This window comes from Sorghum bicolor, chromosome 3 (assembly GCF_000003195.3).
Source record: "Sorghum bicolor cultivar BTx623 chromosome 3, Sorghum_bicolor_NCBIv3, whole genome shotgun sequence".
NCBI lineage: Eukaryota > Viridiplantae > Streptophyta > Magnoliopsida > Poales > Poaceae > Sorghum > Sorghum bicolor.
Window position 1 is genome coordinate 65,220,101 of NC_012872.2, and position 17,600 is coordinate 65,237,700.

Below are 17,600 nucleotides of genomic sequence, written 5' to 3' on the forward strand. Positions count from 1 at the left end.
TTTATTTAATGTCATAAATGATGTTAATATTTTTTATAAAGTTAATCAATGTTAAGATAGTTTATCGAGTCAAAGCTATAAATGGCAATGAAGATACAACTTCTAGTATATATATTTTTTTCTTTTATATCCAGTCAAAGCTATATCCCCACGAATATAATAGTCTTATATTAGGAGTATTTATTATTAAATATACATACATAGGTATATATAAGCTTTAAGCCTGTAACTGTGGGAGAGGGAAGACACCCATGTCAGTGTTGGTGTGGTCCTAATAGTCTCCTAAACGCCGAGCCGCACTCGCGCCTCCTTCGATCCATCAGCTCCTCCCGGTGCTTATATATAATATAATCATCTTAGCTTGAGGCACATTTTGTGTGCGCGGCCGTAGCCAGACGCGTGCGTACGTTGCGATGGGTCTCTCCGGCTCCGGCGTCGCGTTGTTGCTTGTGTTCCTCGGCCTCTGCACCGCCGTGTCGAGCTGGACGCCGCCGCCGCCGGAGATGCTGCACGAGAGCTTCGCAGGGAAGTCGGAGTTCAGGACGGTGAACCGGAGGAGTCTGGGCGTGTGCTCCAAACCGAGCCCGTACCTGGCGATCAGCGTGAGCACCGGCGGGGCGCCGCTCCCCGACGAGGCGTTCGTCAGGGTGACCGTGGCCGGCGTCCTCAGGCCCGATGCCGATGACTGGGTCGCCATGATCACGCCTTCCAACTACTCCAGGTAATTTTAGAAAACAAAGAAGTTAGCAAAATATTGTTTTTAGCTGACTGCTAGCTGATGTTTCGATCGTTTATTTATTTACTTGATAACGGATGAACGGATCGTCTCTCTGATCTCTCCGTGAATTGGTGCATGCGCAATTGCGCATGCAGTGTCTCCAGATGCCGTTTGAGTGGTGAAAACTACGTCCAGACCGGCGATCTAGCGCATCTCCCGCTTCTGTGCCACTACCCTGTCAAGGCAAGTTTCGCATTGCATGCACGGCTGCTTGCTTCACCGTACCCTTCTGTGTTTTTTTTGCTGGTTCATCCACGCCTACGTAGGGTACTAGTTTGCCACCAATAATTGCTATACAAACTTCTTTCTGCCATGTTCAAGTCGTTCTCTTCATTAAGAGGTTGCTGAGTTTACGAAAAGGCATCTCTAGTTGGTTAAGTATTTTGATCATAGCGACATTAATTTTTCGGTACCAGCCCAATGCAACATGTCTCACAAGAATGGGCATCCATATCATGAATGAAGCAAGCCTTAGCTAGCGTGCAAACATTGGTCATCCGTATGGATACATTGTCATCACATGCATCACGTGCGTTGCATGGTTCAAATGGGCAAGCTGTGTAATTGGAGCTTAGAAAGTGCTACTCTATCTAGTACTACTAGTAGTAGAATCATCGTTGCTCAAAGCCGTCCCAAATAATGGGCCAAAGTATGCATGGGCCGCTAAAGACGCCAAGTTTCGGGCCGAACTGAGTCTGAGCTTATTTTGACGCGGTCCTCTTACCGGGGGTTGCGCAGGCCCAGTACCTGAGGCACGACCCTGGCTACTTGGGCTGCAAGACCGCGGCATGCCAGAAGCGCGACGCGTCGGGCGCCTGCAGCGTCCGCACCTGCGCCGCCACGCTCACCTTCCACGTCGTCAACTTCCGCACCGATGTCGAGTTCGTGCTCTTCTCCGGCGGTTTCCGGACGCCGTGCGTCCTCCAGCGGTCCGGCGCGCTGCGGTTCGCCAACCCCGCCAGCCCGCTCTACGGCCACCTCTCCAGCACCGACTCCACGGCAACATCGGTGAGCACTGAGCAGTCCCACCGTTGTTTCTTCGTTCATTCTACTGGTGATTTTCTGCAAAAGCAACAGCTTTACGGCAACTGTATCTGAGCGCTGGAAGCATGCATTGGGTGTTGCTAGATGAGGCTTACCTGGGTGAGCGGCGACCGGAGGCCGCAGCAGGTTCAGTACGGAGTGGGCAAGTCTGCTACTTCTCAAGTGGCAACGTTCACGCAGAATGATATGTGCAGTAAGTCGTGATCGTTCGTTTATCTTAGAGAGCAGATGTTACTGAGGGAAATGTGACAGTGTTTGATTCTGGAATTGCTTCGGCAAACTTATCTCCGTGCAGGTAGCCCCTTGTTACCAAGCCCTGCCAAGGATTTCGGGTGGCATGACCCTGGCTACATTCACACGGCCGTCATGACCGGCCTCCAGCCTTCTCAGTCCTACACCTACCGCTACGGAAGGTAAAGTCCTCTTGTGACTAAGATCCTTGCAAACAACTGATCAGCAACGCTTCAGAATTAGAAAATGCCATGGGTGTTAGTAAGGTTTATGACTTTAAAATGTCAGCCAGTTCTGCAGTAACATTCTGGCAACCAAAGGAGATGGATGTTTCATGTGTTCACACAGATATTGAGTTTGTGCTTGTGCAGTGATTCTGTGGGTTGGAGTAGCACAAACAAATTCAGAATGCCACCAGCTGCAGGCTCAGACGAGACATCATTTGTGATCTATGGTGATATGGGGAAGGCTCCGCTGGACCCATCAGTGGAACACTACATTCAGGTAGACCAAAATGTTGCCTTGAAAAACAGAATCGCTTAACTCTGGGTTTTGTGTTCAGTAGTAACTCTCACGGCAAGCGTTTTGCAGCCTGGATCGATTTCTTTGGCCAAGGCAGTGGCTAAAGAAATTCAGACAGGAAAGGTCGATTCAGTCTTCCACATAGGAGACATAAGCTATGCTACGGGCTTTCTGGTTGAATGGGACTTCTTCCTAAACCTCATAGCACCAGTCGCTTCTCGAGTCCCCTACATGACCGCTATTGGTAATCACGAAAGGTAACTGCTAATATTAAAATCTTAAGTTTGCAATGTAATCTGAGGAGTTGATTTGCATCTTCAAATGCACCATCATTGACCATGAACTTGCGTTGTCTGCCTCAGGGATTATGCAGAGTCTGGTTCTGTATATGTGACCCCAGATTCAGGTGGTGAATGTGGAGTTGCATATGAGTCATATTTCCACATGCCAGCTGTCAGTAAGGATAAGCCATGGTATTCAATTGAGCAAGGGAGCATTCACTTCGTCGTGATGTCAACTGAGCATAAGTGGTCAGAGATGTCGGAGCAGGTATACAGTCAATTGGAACTTTTCATGTATTGTTCAGACTTAGAAATGTATGTATTGTCTCTGAAAATTTTATTGTTTGAATAGCACAAATGGATGAATCAAGATTTGTCATCAGTCAATAGATCGAGGACACCATGGGTAATTTTCATTGGGTGAGTTTCGTTACATAAGCATGTTTGTTTTGAAGTAGCTTGGCTATGGACGGATCATGCCACCCAGTAAAATTACAAACTTAGGTTCTTTCGTTTTATACTTTGTTTCTCTTGAATCGGTAATATGTGCTATTCAGATACCCATCACCATACTTCAATGAAAATTGCAGGCATAGACCGATGTATTCATCCCATGTCGGAATACCAGCTAATGTAGATCCAATTTTTGTGGCCTCTGTTGAGCCACTCTTACTCAAGTACCAGGTAAGAAATCACACTTGAAAACTGAAACTTAACTACATCAGGCTGGTATGAAAAGAAATGGCCAGCTGATCTGAATATGCTAACCATAGTATCATGTTTTGGTTTTTGGGTGAGTAGGTGGATTTGGTTTTCTTTGGCCATGTACACAACTATGAGAGGACTTGTGCAGTATACCGGAGCATATGCAAAGGCGAGCCAAAGAAGGATGCAAGTCGAATTGATACTTATGACAACAGCAAATATACTGCGCCTGTTCATGCCATCGTTGGAGCTGGAGGGTTTAGCTTGGACAAGTTCCCTAAGATTGTGGTAAGAATTATAGTAACAAGTCTTTAAAAAGTATGATATACATGAGATTTCTTGTAATAATTATTCAGTGAACATTGAGATTTGAGAGATAGTTTTAAGTTTATAACTATAAATTGATATCCAATACTATACATGCTTGTTAACAATCTTGCCTTGATTTTCAAATAATCAGTTGAACAAGTGGAGCTTATCAAGAGTTTCAGAGTTCGGGTATGCCAGGGTGCATGCCACAAGAGGTGATATGCTGGTTCAGGTCAGTTTTTGTATTTCCTTTCCTTTTCTCAATGTTTTCTATCTTCTCACATGTTTGACTGAAATAGTACTTTGGAGATTCAAGTGGCATTGAATAACGAAAAATCCAGAAAATTCCGAAAGATCCCCATTTTGGCATTTCTCTCTGAACAATTGTTACTCTGTTTTCTTCAGTTTGTAAGCTCAAATACTATGGAGATTCTGGACCAATTTAGAATTGTGAAGCCAGATCCGGCAAGGAGGCTACGGAACCAGCCAGTTCAACCATAGCTGCAGTTTATGGAAAAGATGGAACTGGAGCTACTTATATTTTTGTTATGCTATAAAAAATGGAGCTGAATTACACAATTCATGGACTGATCGTCACCGTGGCACAGTTACAATACACTTTAACTCTCTCTTTTTTTTCGCCACAGTTATAATTTACTGAAACATTTTATTTTGACGTACCTCAGTATACACGCATCCACTTACATATATAGACACAAACTCATCACAGGTGCCTCTCCGATTAGCACGAGAATAAATATGAGCACAACGTTGATGACTCGAATCCGATAGGCATGTTCCATTGTAAGGAACTTAACCAGCTGACCTTTGCTCAGTTCGCAATCATTGAAAGTAGGGAACTAATAAAATTTTTTTCGACATCAAGTATGCTAAAACATTACGGCAACATCTAAGCTCTGCATAATATACGCCAACACAGTTCGACTGTCCAGCTGCGCTGACAACGAAAATTAAGCGAAAGCTACATCATGTCTCCAGGTCCCTGAATTGAACCGGAATTCAGTGGAGGAATCGACACACGCCTTGTAAATATAGCAGATCTTCCATCATCTAGACGCCAATTAGTACTTTTTTTTGTGCGTATTATAGCGCGTCCAGACTTGAGTCAAGCGTGATCATCAGCTCTGACGATTTTTCTATGTACCTCCGACCTGTGCTTTGCCGTGGCAGGACGGCTGAACCTGCGGTAAACAAAAGGCATATACGATGATGCCTATATAAACCGAGTCTTCCATCCCGCAAAACCACACGCAAAGCTAGTGCAGGCCACAGCAGTTACAAAACTTACACTAGCGGCGGTAGCAGCAGCAGCAGCGCGCCGGCCCGTAGCAACCAGAAACATGGCAAGGCTGTTCGTCGCGTGCATGGTTCTGCTTGGCCTTGCAATGGCCGCGGCGGCGGCGAGGCCGGCGACGACGACGACGACGGCCGAGGACCCGCCGACGGGCGACTGCAACCAGGACCTGAATGACCTGATAACCAACTGCCAGGACTACGTTCGCTTCCCGGATGATCCCAAGATCCCGCCGTCGGCGGCCTGCTGCGGCGTCATCCAGGGGGCGAACATACCGTGCCTCTGCTCCAAGGTCACCCCGACGGTGGAGACGCTCATCTCCATGGACAAGGTCGTCTACGTCGCCAGCTACTGCGGGAGGCCCCTCAAGCCTGGCTCCCAGTGCGGAAGTAAGTAGCCTAGCCTACTGTGTGTAATAACAGTAAAAAGCTTATATTCCACATCTGACTTGAGATTATTGTGCTTGTTTTTTTTTTGAAGGCTATCACGTTCCTGGCGCGCTTGCTTAATGCTCGTGTATCGATCCAGATGACGAACATCGGTGCTATTTCGTCCCTACCTGAACATCGGTGGTGTGTACATCCTCTGTACCTTCGGCGAAGAGACTTTGGTCTGTATGTCAGACTGTCTCCTAAATAAGTTTGTATGTTGCATTTACTTGTATTATATTATGATATATATGTATGAAGTGATCCTGGCCCTCTATTTATCTACTCTCCTTCTCTTCTCTACTCTATTTCTAATTTGTAGTATTATAAAGAGAGGAAGGTTTATTGTTCCATCATCGCCAGAACCAATCTCTCTCGAGCCCTACGACTTTGAGTAGTGTATCCAAAAACGGTGCGACTTACGATTTAGAGCAGCAGTGTTTTTCTCTCATAACAATCTTCGTTCACCGTATTTGCCAGTCCTTCAGCAGTGTTTTTCTCTCATAACAAATCAGTCAACAGTACTTTTTGTCATGGCTTATCAGCCAACCGAACAAGGAATTCTATATGCCTCTTGTAACCATATGAGTTAGAGCAGCACACGCTTAGGCGCAGAACACAATCGATTTTGAGACGAATTGAAACCATGATGTGATTGTTTAATAAATCTCCAAGCCACATGTTGTACAAATGATCACTCAACAAGTTGTGTGTCCCATTGCAACGCGTGGGGATGTTTGTGAGCTATCTCGGAGGAGCTTTTTAAGGCCTGTTTGGTAAAGCTCAATTATGTGAAGCAGAGTAGAGAGCTGGTTTGAATTGACTTAGAGTGATTCCGGTGATGATTAAATAGAGAACAACAGGGAGCAGTTTCTTAATGCATGTTTGGTAGAGCTCCATTTGATTATGATTCTCTATGGAAGCTAATTCTCTAAGAGAAGTGATTCTGTGGCTAAAAGTGGTTTTCTTTGATTTTTAGCATAAACTCTCAAAATCACGATAGAGAATTAGGAGAAGCTACTTGTTTTAACTTCCAACCTATTAGTTTATTTTAGAGAATCACTTACTAAATCATCAGAGAATCACTTCTCTCTAAAAAACTGTTTTGCAGAGCTCCTGTTGGATTCAGTAGAGAATCAACCCTTGATGCTATGCCAAACAAAGCCTTAGCTCCCAGCTCCTAATGTAAATGGAGAAGTGATTCTTGTCTCATCCCTACCAGACTGTGTGGTTTATACTACATGGAGCATTGTCGAATAGAGCTGAATCTAGGAGGATCTCTTTTGAATAGTATCTTGCAGATAAATGATCATTTGATGATTATGTGAAGTTTCTCTAAAATAAATTAGGAGGTTGTGAGCTAAAAGTAGCTTTCTTCTAATTCATTTCACATATAGAGTAACTTTCTATTTAGAATTATCTTGATCCCGTTTGGATCATTGGAATTCAATTCATTTTGAAAATCACAATTTAGACACATATTAGTTAAGCTAATATGGTTGTATATAGATTATGTTTATATATTATTGTCGGCTATACAAGAAAGATACCTATGTGTTGTATTTCTAACATAGAGGAGCAAGTTGTAAAGTGTGTTATAAGTTGCAAAGTAGAAACATAGAATGATGATCTATAGAATCAATTTTCATCTTCCACCCTATGAATTTAAGATAGACTTATATGTGAACTTTGGAAAGTGGTGGAATGTCAAATTCCAAGCTAACTAGCCTAATTTATTAAGTAGATTTCAATTCTTCCAAATGGAAGGATCCAAATAGCCCCTAAGAGAATTCAAAAGAATCACTCCTAGCCACATAATTATTTTCTTCCAAATAATCACTTCTCATGAAGAATGAGGAGTAAGAGAGGGGTTATGCCAAACATATATCCAAAATGTTCTTTTTCAAAGTGGGCTATAATTATATAAAAAATAAATAGCTCAATCAAATAATACATGCATGGTATCTCTCTAAGGAATAAAATACTACAAAGATAACATAATCATGTCTTCCTAAAAAAGATAGACCAAAAAATTAATATAATCACAACAACTCCCAAACTAGGTACCCAAGAACCAATCCTTTTCGTCACGCATCATAGATTGATGCGGCAAATGGATAATGCCAATGCATGTGGCATGACTGATATGACCACACTAGCAAGTTCTTGACCAATGATGTGGTATTAATGCACAATACAGTTGTGTTACACCGTATCCTTTGGTGTCATATGACATCCTCTCTATAACATGCATGGGAGTTGTGTATCATTCTATTAAGAAAAAAGCTATGGCATAGCCTTATACTGCGCGTGACACAACCCATTATCCCTCCTCCTTTCTTGTTGTTCTTCCACTCGATCTCAAGAATTCCCCCAATGGCGTCAATTCTATAGTCCCCTTCTCTAGATCCACTTAATCTTTAGCCCAAATAGTCCACTTGATTTCACAATTTACCATTTGAATGTTATGTTAGTTTCTTTAAGGTTTCATGGTAGGAGTAGAATGTGAACAATGAATTGGATTCGGATAGATTGGTAATGCCATATCGTGCATATCGTGTAATTGATGTCTGGTGACATCCACTTAATTCGCGTCTAGAATTTGTTACATGCAAGGTTAGAGTCGGTTGTTTATGTGATATATCCCATGGATTGTAGAAATAATCTCAAAATAGATAGTAGGAGAAACCTACACCTTTGGATAAAATTTTTTGCCCACATCAATAGGAAAGTTCAATAGACGTGTAATTGAAAGAAAAACTAAAAATCTGCCAACGAATATAGATATTTCCCTTTGTATGTAACTTACCAATATGAAAATTGTAGAACCATATACATAGAAAAATGGTGGAGAAAAATCTTAGCATGCCAACATCTCCCACGAGGTGAATGTCGGATGTAAAATAGAAGTCCAAAAATGCACTAAGGCGGACGTTATAACACTATTTTTAAAAAAAAACCTTATCTCCTCATACACCCCTGCTAATTCCTATCCTATCAGCCTAACACTGAAAGGTCCTTGTTTGGTTTTGGTAATTGAGTGACAACTTAGGTGGACTAATAGTGTTTATGTGAGATACACAGGAGATTAGTCCACAGGTGATGATGTGATGATGGAGGAGCTCATTGCATATGAGACATGACATGGAGTCATGTGACCAAGGTGGAGAAGATCAAGATGAGGCTTGACTTGATGGACCGGTTGCAAGAAGTGAAGGGCAAGTCGGAGGCTTTGAAGCGAGGGACCGCGTGTGACGGTGAAGCTTGAGCAAGACTTGGTGCCGATGGACCGAGGCAACGGTGAAGAGCAAGTGAGGTCAAGATCGATGAACCAATACGGTCACATGATGATATGAAGTGGATCATATCATTTGGTGATTGGTTGGTGCATGTGTTGCATCAACATTGGAGGAGATGAAATGGAAAGCGCAAGGCAAAGGTATAACCTAGGGCTTTTTAATTTCACCGGTCATAGGTGTGTAGAGAAGTTTATGACCGGATTTAGGATAGATGGCCGTACTATCAAGAGGGGCAAACTTGTTTGCATATCGGTCATCTAGTGCCACTTGAGCGATCTAACTTTGCATTCGTGTTAGGATCGAGTGGCGTGGCAAGTTTGAGAGGCTAACTCCTTTGGAAAATTGTTTGTGAAAATGCTAACACACTTGCACATGGTGGTGTTGGCACATTTACAAAGGAGGTGGTGTTCCTAGGGTTGAGAGAGGTGTGGGTATCTCTCTCCCTCCCGCCGAGCTTGCGAGGCGGGATTCGGCGCTTTTGAGAAAATTAAGTGTATATTTTCTATTGCGCTGAGAAACACTCACCGGACGCTGAGTGCAGAGGCACCGGACGCTGGTCCAGAGCGTCCGGTGTGGTGTCTGTGGTGCAGGTGTGCACCGGACGCACCGGAGTGAGTCCGGTGAGCACCGGACGCTCAGGGTGCGTCCGGTGGCTTGCGTCCGGTGAGGTCGCGAGTTTGACACCCTCTCTGCGCACGAGTCCGGTGAGCACCGGACCGTCCGGTGTGGACTTGCAGAGCGTCCGGTGGTGCTGTGCAGGCGCGCGTGCGCAGTAGCCGTTGGCGGCAACGGTCGAGTTCAAACGGCTAGTGACACGTGGCGGTCAGCTGAGCACCGGACGCTAGGTGTGGAGTGTCCGGTGGCTCCCTGTGAGCGTCCGGTGCCCACGTTTTTTTGCCCAGTGAAGGGGCAACGGCTAGTTTAGCCCTTGGGGCTATAAATAGAAGTGGTGGCCAGCCTTGGCTGGTGCTGAGCACCCTTGGGACTTAGTGTCCATGCTTGGGGAGTGCTAGTGAAGCCTCTAACTCACATATGCTTGATAGTGATCATCCGATTGTGTGAGTGAGCGTTTCTAGTGCGTTGCATTGAGAGATTGCATCGAGTGGCACTAGGTGTTCGAGTTGCAAGCCGGTGGTGCTTGTTACTCTTGGAGGTTGCCACCTCCTAGACGGCTTGGTGGCTTGTGACTCCGTCGAAGCACGCAAGGAGATTGTGCGGTGCTCCGGAGAAGAGATTGAGGGGTACGGTGCTCACCCCGCGGGGATCGCGAAGAGCAACTCTATTGGATCGTGTGTGTCATTGAGCTACCTCACTTGTGGGTAGGTTCTTGCGGTGTCCTAGTGAGGACGAGGTTCGTGTAACACCTCTTAGCCGCCGAACCACCAAGTGTTGGTCGACACAACGGGGACGTAGCTTGGTGGCAACCAAGTGAACCTCGGGAGAAAATCATCGTGTCAACATTTGTTCTTCCCGTTGGTTTGCAAGTCCCTAACACAAGCTTGTTCTTACATTCATATAATTGTGCTTGTGTAGTTTCTCTTGTAATTAGTTAGCTTGTGTAGCTTTCTAGTTACCTTCTTGCTTGTGTAGCTAGAAGTAGTTCCCTTGCGTGACTAATTTGGTTTGTGTAACCTTGTTAGTCACATTACTTAGTTTGTGTAGCTAAGTAAGTTGCGCTCTCTAATTTGGCATTAGTTGCCTTGTTATTGAGCCTGCTAGTGAGCTTAGGCTTTATGCGCTTTGCCTCACTAGTTTGAGTAGGAGCTTCCACGGTTTGCAAAGTACTAGTTGCATAGGTTTGTGTGACCTTGCTTCTAGAATTGATTAGGTGAGCTCTTGCTAAGGTAGCACCTTGCTTGCTTGTTTAGGATCTTTTCAAGGTGCTAAAGAACTTAGATAGAGGGGTGTAGTCTTGGCTAGACCGATAGTTTTAATTCCACATTCGTTTCGGTTAGCCGGCGTAATAAGTTTTAGAAAGGACTATTCACCCCCCCTCTAGTCCGCCATCTCGACCCTTCAAACACCCATTCCTCTCTCTTTCTCTGGGTCATGACCCTCGATTGCCTCCGCTCCCTCCCCTATGGTCTCCTCCACTTCCTCCCACACAATGCTCATTTCCATGTCCATCATAGGCACAAGGTCCAATGAAAGCTGCAAGAATGTCCTTCCAAGCATAAAACAAATGTATGCCTCCAGCGAACTCAAAGACTCCTCCTTTAGATGGTTGTTGTGATGTTGTTAAGAAGTCAAATATTCCTTGTCTATGCTTCAAGGTGACCAAGGAGATTAATAAGGCGATAGGCATGGAGAAGGTTGTGTTTATTGTCGGGTAATGCAAGTAATTTGAGCACAACATCTAGTGTGGAACTATGTGTTCTATGTGGATATATTACACAAATGTAGTGTAAATCAGAAGACATAAGTTTTTTTATCTTGATTACATAAAAACACACAAAGGTGTTTTGGGCACTACAATAATATCCTAAAGCCAAGAAAATACGAGGAAGGAAATAAATTTTTACAAATTCTCTTGTTAAACCAAAGAGAAAATGTTCTATGTTGATCAAGATTCCCACTTTACTTTAGATTATCCAGAGTTATTACATATCGATATTTGTTCCTTTGATTAGGGTGGGCAAAATATAACTGAAACCGATTAATCGAACAAATTTAGTCGAAAAATCCATTGAACCAAAATTGTCGTGGTCTATTCAACGAAGACTTTGGTGTTGTTCAGTGATTGGTGATTTATTCAGTTTTAAAATGATGTAAACCGAATTAATTGATTTAACCAAATTTCTTTGTGCTACTACATCAAATAGTAAAATTATGCTAATTTGTATATTCAAATGTATATCCAAGTGACTTTATTTGTTAGAAACATTTTTTGTTGATTTTAATTTCTTTTATTGCATGATGCATTTCTTGTTGGGTGGTTTTCAATGCATTGATGTTGTTGTATTATCTCTTGTACACGTATAATACATATTGCAATAATCGATTAACCAAATTCAATTTTGCTTAGTTTTTTTTTTTGCTTTTTTGGCAACAAATTTGATTAACATTTAGCAAAAACCCAAATTCTTTATAACCTTTGATGAAAGAAGATCATCACCTATGGTCGTATCTCTAGTCTGAAGTATATCTTTCGTTATCCAAAAGATATTATGCGTAGCTCTTTCTCTAATTCAAATTCCACACTCAAAACAAATGTATGCAAGCAAACACTTGGAGTCCAAAATATTGTGAAGTGCCACTGTCTCCATTTTAATATTAGCATTTGTTATATTTGGATTCATATTCCGTACTCAAAACAAATTAATGAAATATGTGGTTGTCGATGTGCAGTCTCTCTTGCATTACATTTATTTTTCATTTATGTCTTACTTCTGTTTTCACCTGAACAACTTTTCTACATGTCATCATTGATCTTTAACACTTGTAAATATGGAATCCCTAGTTGTTTACACTTGTCTATATACTAGCACTAGTTTTGACACTTGTCTCACATGCAACTCTAGATGGACACATGTATTGTATAGCATATAATATCAAAATGACACCTGCCTCACATGCAACACTAATTTTGACACTTGTATAACATGCAACATAAATATTAACATTTGTCCATATAGTTTGACTCAGCACCATACCAATATATCGAGTGTGCGGCATAAAGTTGACACAAAGTTGGGTGACCCTCCCTGACCACGTCTATATAAACCCAGGTACTCTAAAATCACTCATATCACAATACAGTTCTTTCAGTAACCTTCAATAGGCTACCCAAGAACTAGCAAACATGGCAAAACTTCCGAGCTTGTTCTTAGTCCTCTCTTCTATAGTAGCCATATCCGTCGTAGGCTCTCAGGCTGATGGAGGTTGTGATAATGACCTCCAAAGCCTGATAACTGAATGCAAGCGGTACGTGATGTTTCCAACGAATCCAAAGGTCCCTCCTTCAGATGGTTGTTGTGGTGTCATCAAGAAGGTAAATGTTCCTTGCCTGTGCGCCAAGGTCACCAAGGAGATTGAGAAGGTCGTGTGCATGGAGAAGGTTGTGTATGTTGCTGAGCAATGTAAGAGGCCATTTGAGCATGGCTTCCAGTGTGGAAGTAAGTGTTTTATGTGTTTATTTATAGAAGTATAGTGTAAATTGTGAACTTTATATGTGACTATCCATGGTATTTCTTTTAATTTGATTTTTTTGCAGGCTACAAGGTTCCTAGAAAATGAACGGATCACAAGAGGGAAGTGCTGGACGTAGTCCTTAGATCTCAACAGCCATAGCTGATCTACCTTCCGATGGATGTACAATATGAGGTCATGTTGAGACTAATATAAGGTGTAAGAGCTCCATTGATGTATCGAAAATATTCTGAGCTAATAATAAAGCCTTCCCCACAAAATTCATGATTGCTCAGGAACTGATTTGCGAACCATATTTTCCACGAGTAGGAACAGAAAAAATAAATTAGGAAATATAAGTTTTTTTATATCATCCTTATATGTGTAAAAACCGCACAAATTTATTCGGGGCACAGATGTAATCCCAAAGCCAAGAAAAATATGGGGAAGAAAAATAATTTTACAAGTTCACTCGATACAACAGAGAAAATTAAATTTGAGTTTAGATTGTCCTAATGTTCCATATTAATAACCAATATTGCTACATACTGCTACACTCGATAGGTATGCATACTTCACCGCGCTGTTGTTGTTTCACATGTGGGTCGGCGCGTTGGTTACATCTTGCTTGAGGGCTCGAGGCTAGGAAGGAGGGCGAATAAAACTCTCCAAGGACATTTACAATACAATTTTCAAATAGCTAAATAAATAAGATATAGAAATAATAAAAAATAAATATTATAGTGGAAACTGAGAAAGAGAAGTTTTTGAGAAATTGTACTAGATTTAACTATTTAGAAGCCATTTGCTATTTGATCTTTCTCTTTGACGACGAATACAATTTTTTCTAAACCAGTTATCTGGTAACCATCGTAGACGCTCAAAGTGCTATACTGTGCATCAGTCTGGGCACAAAATACCGAAAACCGAGAATTAAACCGAAAATACCGAGAACCAAATCGAAAGTACCAAAACCGAATTTTTGTACCTTGTTTGGTTTCTAATTTCCAGGAACCAAATTTACTGAGATAAGGAACCGAATTTACCAAAATGTGCTGAGTTTAAGTGTAGTTATATTATTAATAGCACTATTTTAATCTATTATATTTTATACATATGGTACTCTACTCATATAATTTTGTGGACTTGTATATAGATGTATTTGATACTATTATTTTTAAGAATTATTTTCAAATTATATCAAAACTAGCTTTTGTACTTGCTATTATATGTTCATAAGATCCGAAAGTATTTCTCGGCACCGATTTTTAAAAAGAACTAGTCGGTACCTATTTTTTCGAAACCGAATTTTCTCGGTATCAATTTTTTTAAAAAAACCGATTCCTATCTATTTTTCGAGAAATCTAATTTCATCTCTTTTTCGAGAAACCGAATTTCCGTAAGGACCCAATTACGGAACCGAATGCCCCGGTGAGCTGTGCATGATCACTCGGCTGCAAAACAGCGTGGAGTACTTGTCAGCGTACACCGCTCTCTCGACGCGCTCCGTTCGAAGGCATCTCCTCGCGCGCCACGCGCCTCGCGCACGCCGCGCCACCGTGATCCTTCCCGGGCACGTGTGCTCCACCCGCGCGCACACACCGCCCCGCGCTCCGCGCAGCCTTCTCCCGTTGCAACCCGTTCCTTCCCCGCATGGCCGCATCCCTTGCCGTACTCCGGCGTCCGTACGCTCTCGGCTTCTCGCTGAACGCTAATAAACTGCGCAGTGACGCGCACGGATCAATCACGTAAAGTGAAAGGCGAGACCGCGAGAACACCGAGCTGCTTACGAATACGAGCTCCGCCAACCACCCACCCAATCTGTGAGATGCACGGCGACGGCGAGGCGAGAGCAATGCCGGCGCGGCGCGCGCCGCCGTCGCCACCCCCGTGGGAGGCGCTCCCCCTCGTCGCGCCGCTCCTCGACGCCGCGTCCCTCGCGGCGGCCTCCTGCGTGTCCACCTCGTGGCACGCCGCCTTCGCCGCGGACTACCTCTGGGCGCGGCTGTGCGCGCAGCACTTCCCCTCCGCGCTGGGCCTCCTTCCCCACACCGAAAGCAGCGGCGACGACCGGCGGTGCTCCTCGTCCCCGCACCGACGCCTGTTCAAGCTGTTCCGCTCCGCGTCCGTCCGCTGCCGCGCGCTCCCGGCCCCGCGCCTCGCACTCGCGGACGTCTCCTTCGCCGTCGACATCGTCACGGCCGGCGGCGGGAGCACGCTGTCCTTCCTGGTCGCCGCGGACAGGGCGGCCGCCCCCGCCCATGTCAAGAACTCCGCGGGGCTGTTCCTGTTCGCGGTCGACCTGAGCGACCGGAACGCGGCGATCGGGGCGGGGGAGTGGCGCGTCAGGTGGACGGCGGTGCGGACGACGACGGCGCGCCGCGGCCGCGGGGAGGAGGAAGAGGAACCCGCGGCGGCGGCGGCGGCGGCGGTCCTGATGATGGACGCCAAGGTGCCGGCGGCAAGGGCGGCGGGCGCCGTCGCCTTCGGCGGCAGAGGTGAGGCGGGGGTCGCCGCGAGGCTGCCCGCGCCCGGCTGCGGCGGCGCGAAGCTGGACGCGGAGGTGGTCGTGGAGCTGGCTGGGGAGGAGAAGGTGGTGGAGAAGGTGAGGCTCGGAGTGATGTGCGAGTGTCGGTACGTGTGCGCCGACGAGGGGCTCCGATACCTGCAGCACTTCCTCCTGTAGAATGCACGTGCTTCTTCGACGATCTCGTGCACACGGTCGAATGAGAACTCCGCTTCATAGAAGCAGAGTAGAGTAGATTTTTTTTTTTGTTTTTTTAACATTAGAGTAGAAGTAGGCAGTGCAACGAATCCACAACCGAACTCTCCTTTGTTTGTGAAAATAAAGACTCTCCTTTGTTGTTTCCCCGTTTAGTAATGCTTTCATCTTGTAATTGTTCATATACTTCTTCGAGGAAAATTGTGTTTCTGTGTTGATTGTCAGATTACGCTGGCCTTTGCACCATCTTGCCCACTGTAGCATTTTTGTTTATTTAGAGTAATTATTGTTTGGACTAATTAGACTCAAAAAATTTATTTTGTCAATTCTGACTAAATTGTGTAATTAGTTTTTATTTTTATTTATATTTCATACTCTATATCTAAAGATTTAAAGATTTGATGTTTCGAGATGGGAGTAAAGAAGGCCTGAGTTTATCGGCGGTGTATATTCCATATTGACGTGAAGTCGTGAACGGATCGACTGAAACAGAGTTTAAGGCAAAGTTTTAAGGAGGGAAGTATTTTGAGTTCTTGATGAATGTCGGGAGTGAAGATAGACTTGGCACCGTTCCCGAACTTATCAGCATCAGCTAGAATTTTACGAGTGTTTTTTTTTTCATAATATCAGTATATATTTTTAACATCGGTCCTTATTACGGCCAACCGAACAAGACCTTGTTTGGTCCTGAACCAAGCAATCTAACTTCTAAGGTTCTAAACCAAGCTGTTTGGATTAGATCATGAGAAAACTGTCTGTCCCACTTATGGCCCAATCAACAATCTCAAATGTCTTTAGGCCTTGTTTAGTTTTTTAAAAAAAATTTACAAAATGGACACTATAGTATTTTCGTTTATATTTTACAAATATTGTCTAATCATAGACTTAGGCTCAAAAGATTATCTTTAGGCTTTGTTTAGTTCTAAACTTTTTTTTGTAAAAATGGACATTGTAGTACTTTCGTTTGTGTTTGATAAATATTGTCTAATTATGGATATAGGCTTAAAAAATTTATCATATCATCATCATCACACTATAAAAGAGCGAGTTTTTGAGGAGGCTCTCCCTTCATAATAACCGTTCGATCTAATTGACATGCTATATAAGCCCTATGTTATTTAAGATCTTACATATATAAGATGTAAGACTCCTCTCAATCTAAGACTCAATCTCACGTCATCCTGTGTAGGACTCGTATAACATCTCGTGTATGTCTCATGTAACTCTATCTACTTACAACTAAAATGCTCCCACGTCATCCTGTGTAGGACTCGTATAACATCTCGTGTATGTCTCATGTAACTCCATCTACTTACAACTGAAATGCTCCCACGAGAATCGTTTACATACATGCGTCACCATCTGTCCATCTCCGTCCCCGGCAGGGCAGCGTGTATTCGGGATCACACGTATCAAGTATACATGGACGGCACACGCACATGATAGGTGCACGAGAACACACAACTACGTATGTACACGTATTTGGCGAGCGGCCGGTATGGATTATCCATTGTGAAGTATGTGATGATTTGCTAATTGTTTTTGTGTTATAAAAGAAATAATTATAAATTGTTAAATCATTTTTTTAGCTTCTGGTACAAAAAAAATATAATTTAAATTAACAAATAGACTAAAAAATCTAATTTAAATTAACAAAACAGGCAAAGAAAACAGAAAAGCTTTCAAATAAATCAAATTGATACCTCAACAGCCCAACTACAATTTGCACGTAGGTTGTGGGTACTTGGCTCTTGTCGATGCCTCGACGCTACAAGCTCCGTGCACAAGTCGCTCGTCGCTAGCAGCCCACCACGTGGCGGCCTATGCGGACACGCTCA

General features: G+C 43.6%; 4 protein-coding genes across 4 annotated transcripts; all 4 read left to right on the plus strand.

Annotated features, from left to right (window-relative positions):
• On the plus strand, positions 127 to 4,623 carry LOC8055250 (probable inactive purple acid phosphatase 27). The gene is made up of 13 exons (XM_002456444.2): positions 127 to 721; positions 874 to 961; positions 1,517 to 1,786; positions 1,907 to 2,015; positions 2,118 to 2,235; positions 2,425 to 2,557; positions 2,645 to 2,832; positions 2,938 to 3,124; positions 3,209 to 3,276; positions 3,447 to 3,540; positions 3,658 to 3,849; positions 4,022 to 4,102; positions 4,276 to 4,623. Exons 1-13 carry the CDS (start codon positions 414 to 416, stop codon positions 4,369 to 4,371), a joined length of 1,932 nt encoding a protein of 643 aa, XP_002456489.1. The 5' UTR covers positions 127 to 413; the 3' UTR covers positions 4,372 to 4,623.
• Positions 5,277 to 5,694, plus strand: LOC8055251 (non-specific lipid transfer protein-like 1). Its single transcript, XM_002456445.2, has 2 exons — positions 5,277 to 5,574; positions 5,666 to 5,694. The coding sequence occupies exons 1-2, from the start codon at positions 5,277 to 5,279 to the stop codon at positions 5,692 to 5,694; spliced, it is 327 nt and encodes a 108-aa protein (XP_002456490.2).
• LOC8055252 lies at positions 12,652 to 13,335 on the plus strand. The gene is made up of 2 exons (XM_002456446.2): positions 12,652 to 13,027; positions 13,126 to 13,335. Exons 1-2 carry the CDS (start codon positions 12,715 to 12,717, stop codon positions 13,146 to 13,148), a joined length of 336 nt encoding a protein of 111 aa, XP_002456491.1. The 5' UTR covers positions 12,652 to 12,714; the 3' UTR covers positions 13,149 to 13,335.
• LOC8055253 lies at positions 14,712 to 15,907 on the plus strand. Its single transcript, XM_002456447.2, has one exon. The coding sequence runs from the start codon at positions 14,869 to 14,871 to the stop codon at positions 15,724 to 15,726; it is 858 nt and encodes a 285-aa protein (XP_002456492.1). The 5' UTR covers positions 14,712 to 14,868; the 3' UTR covers positions 15,727 to 15,907.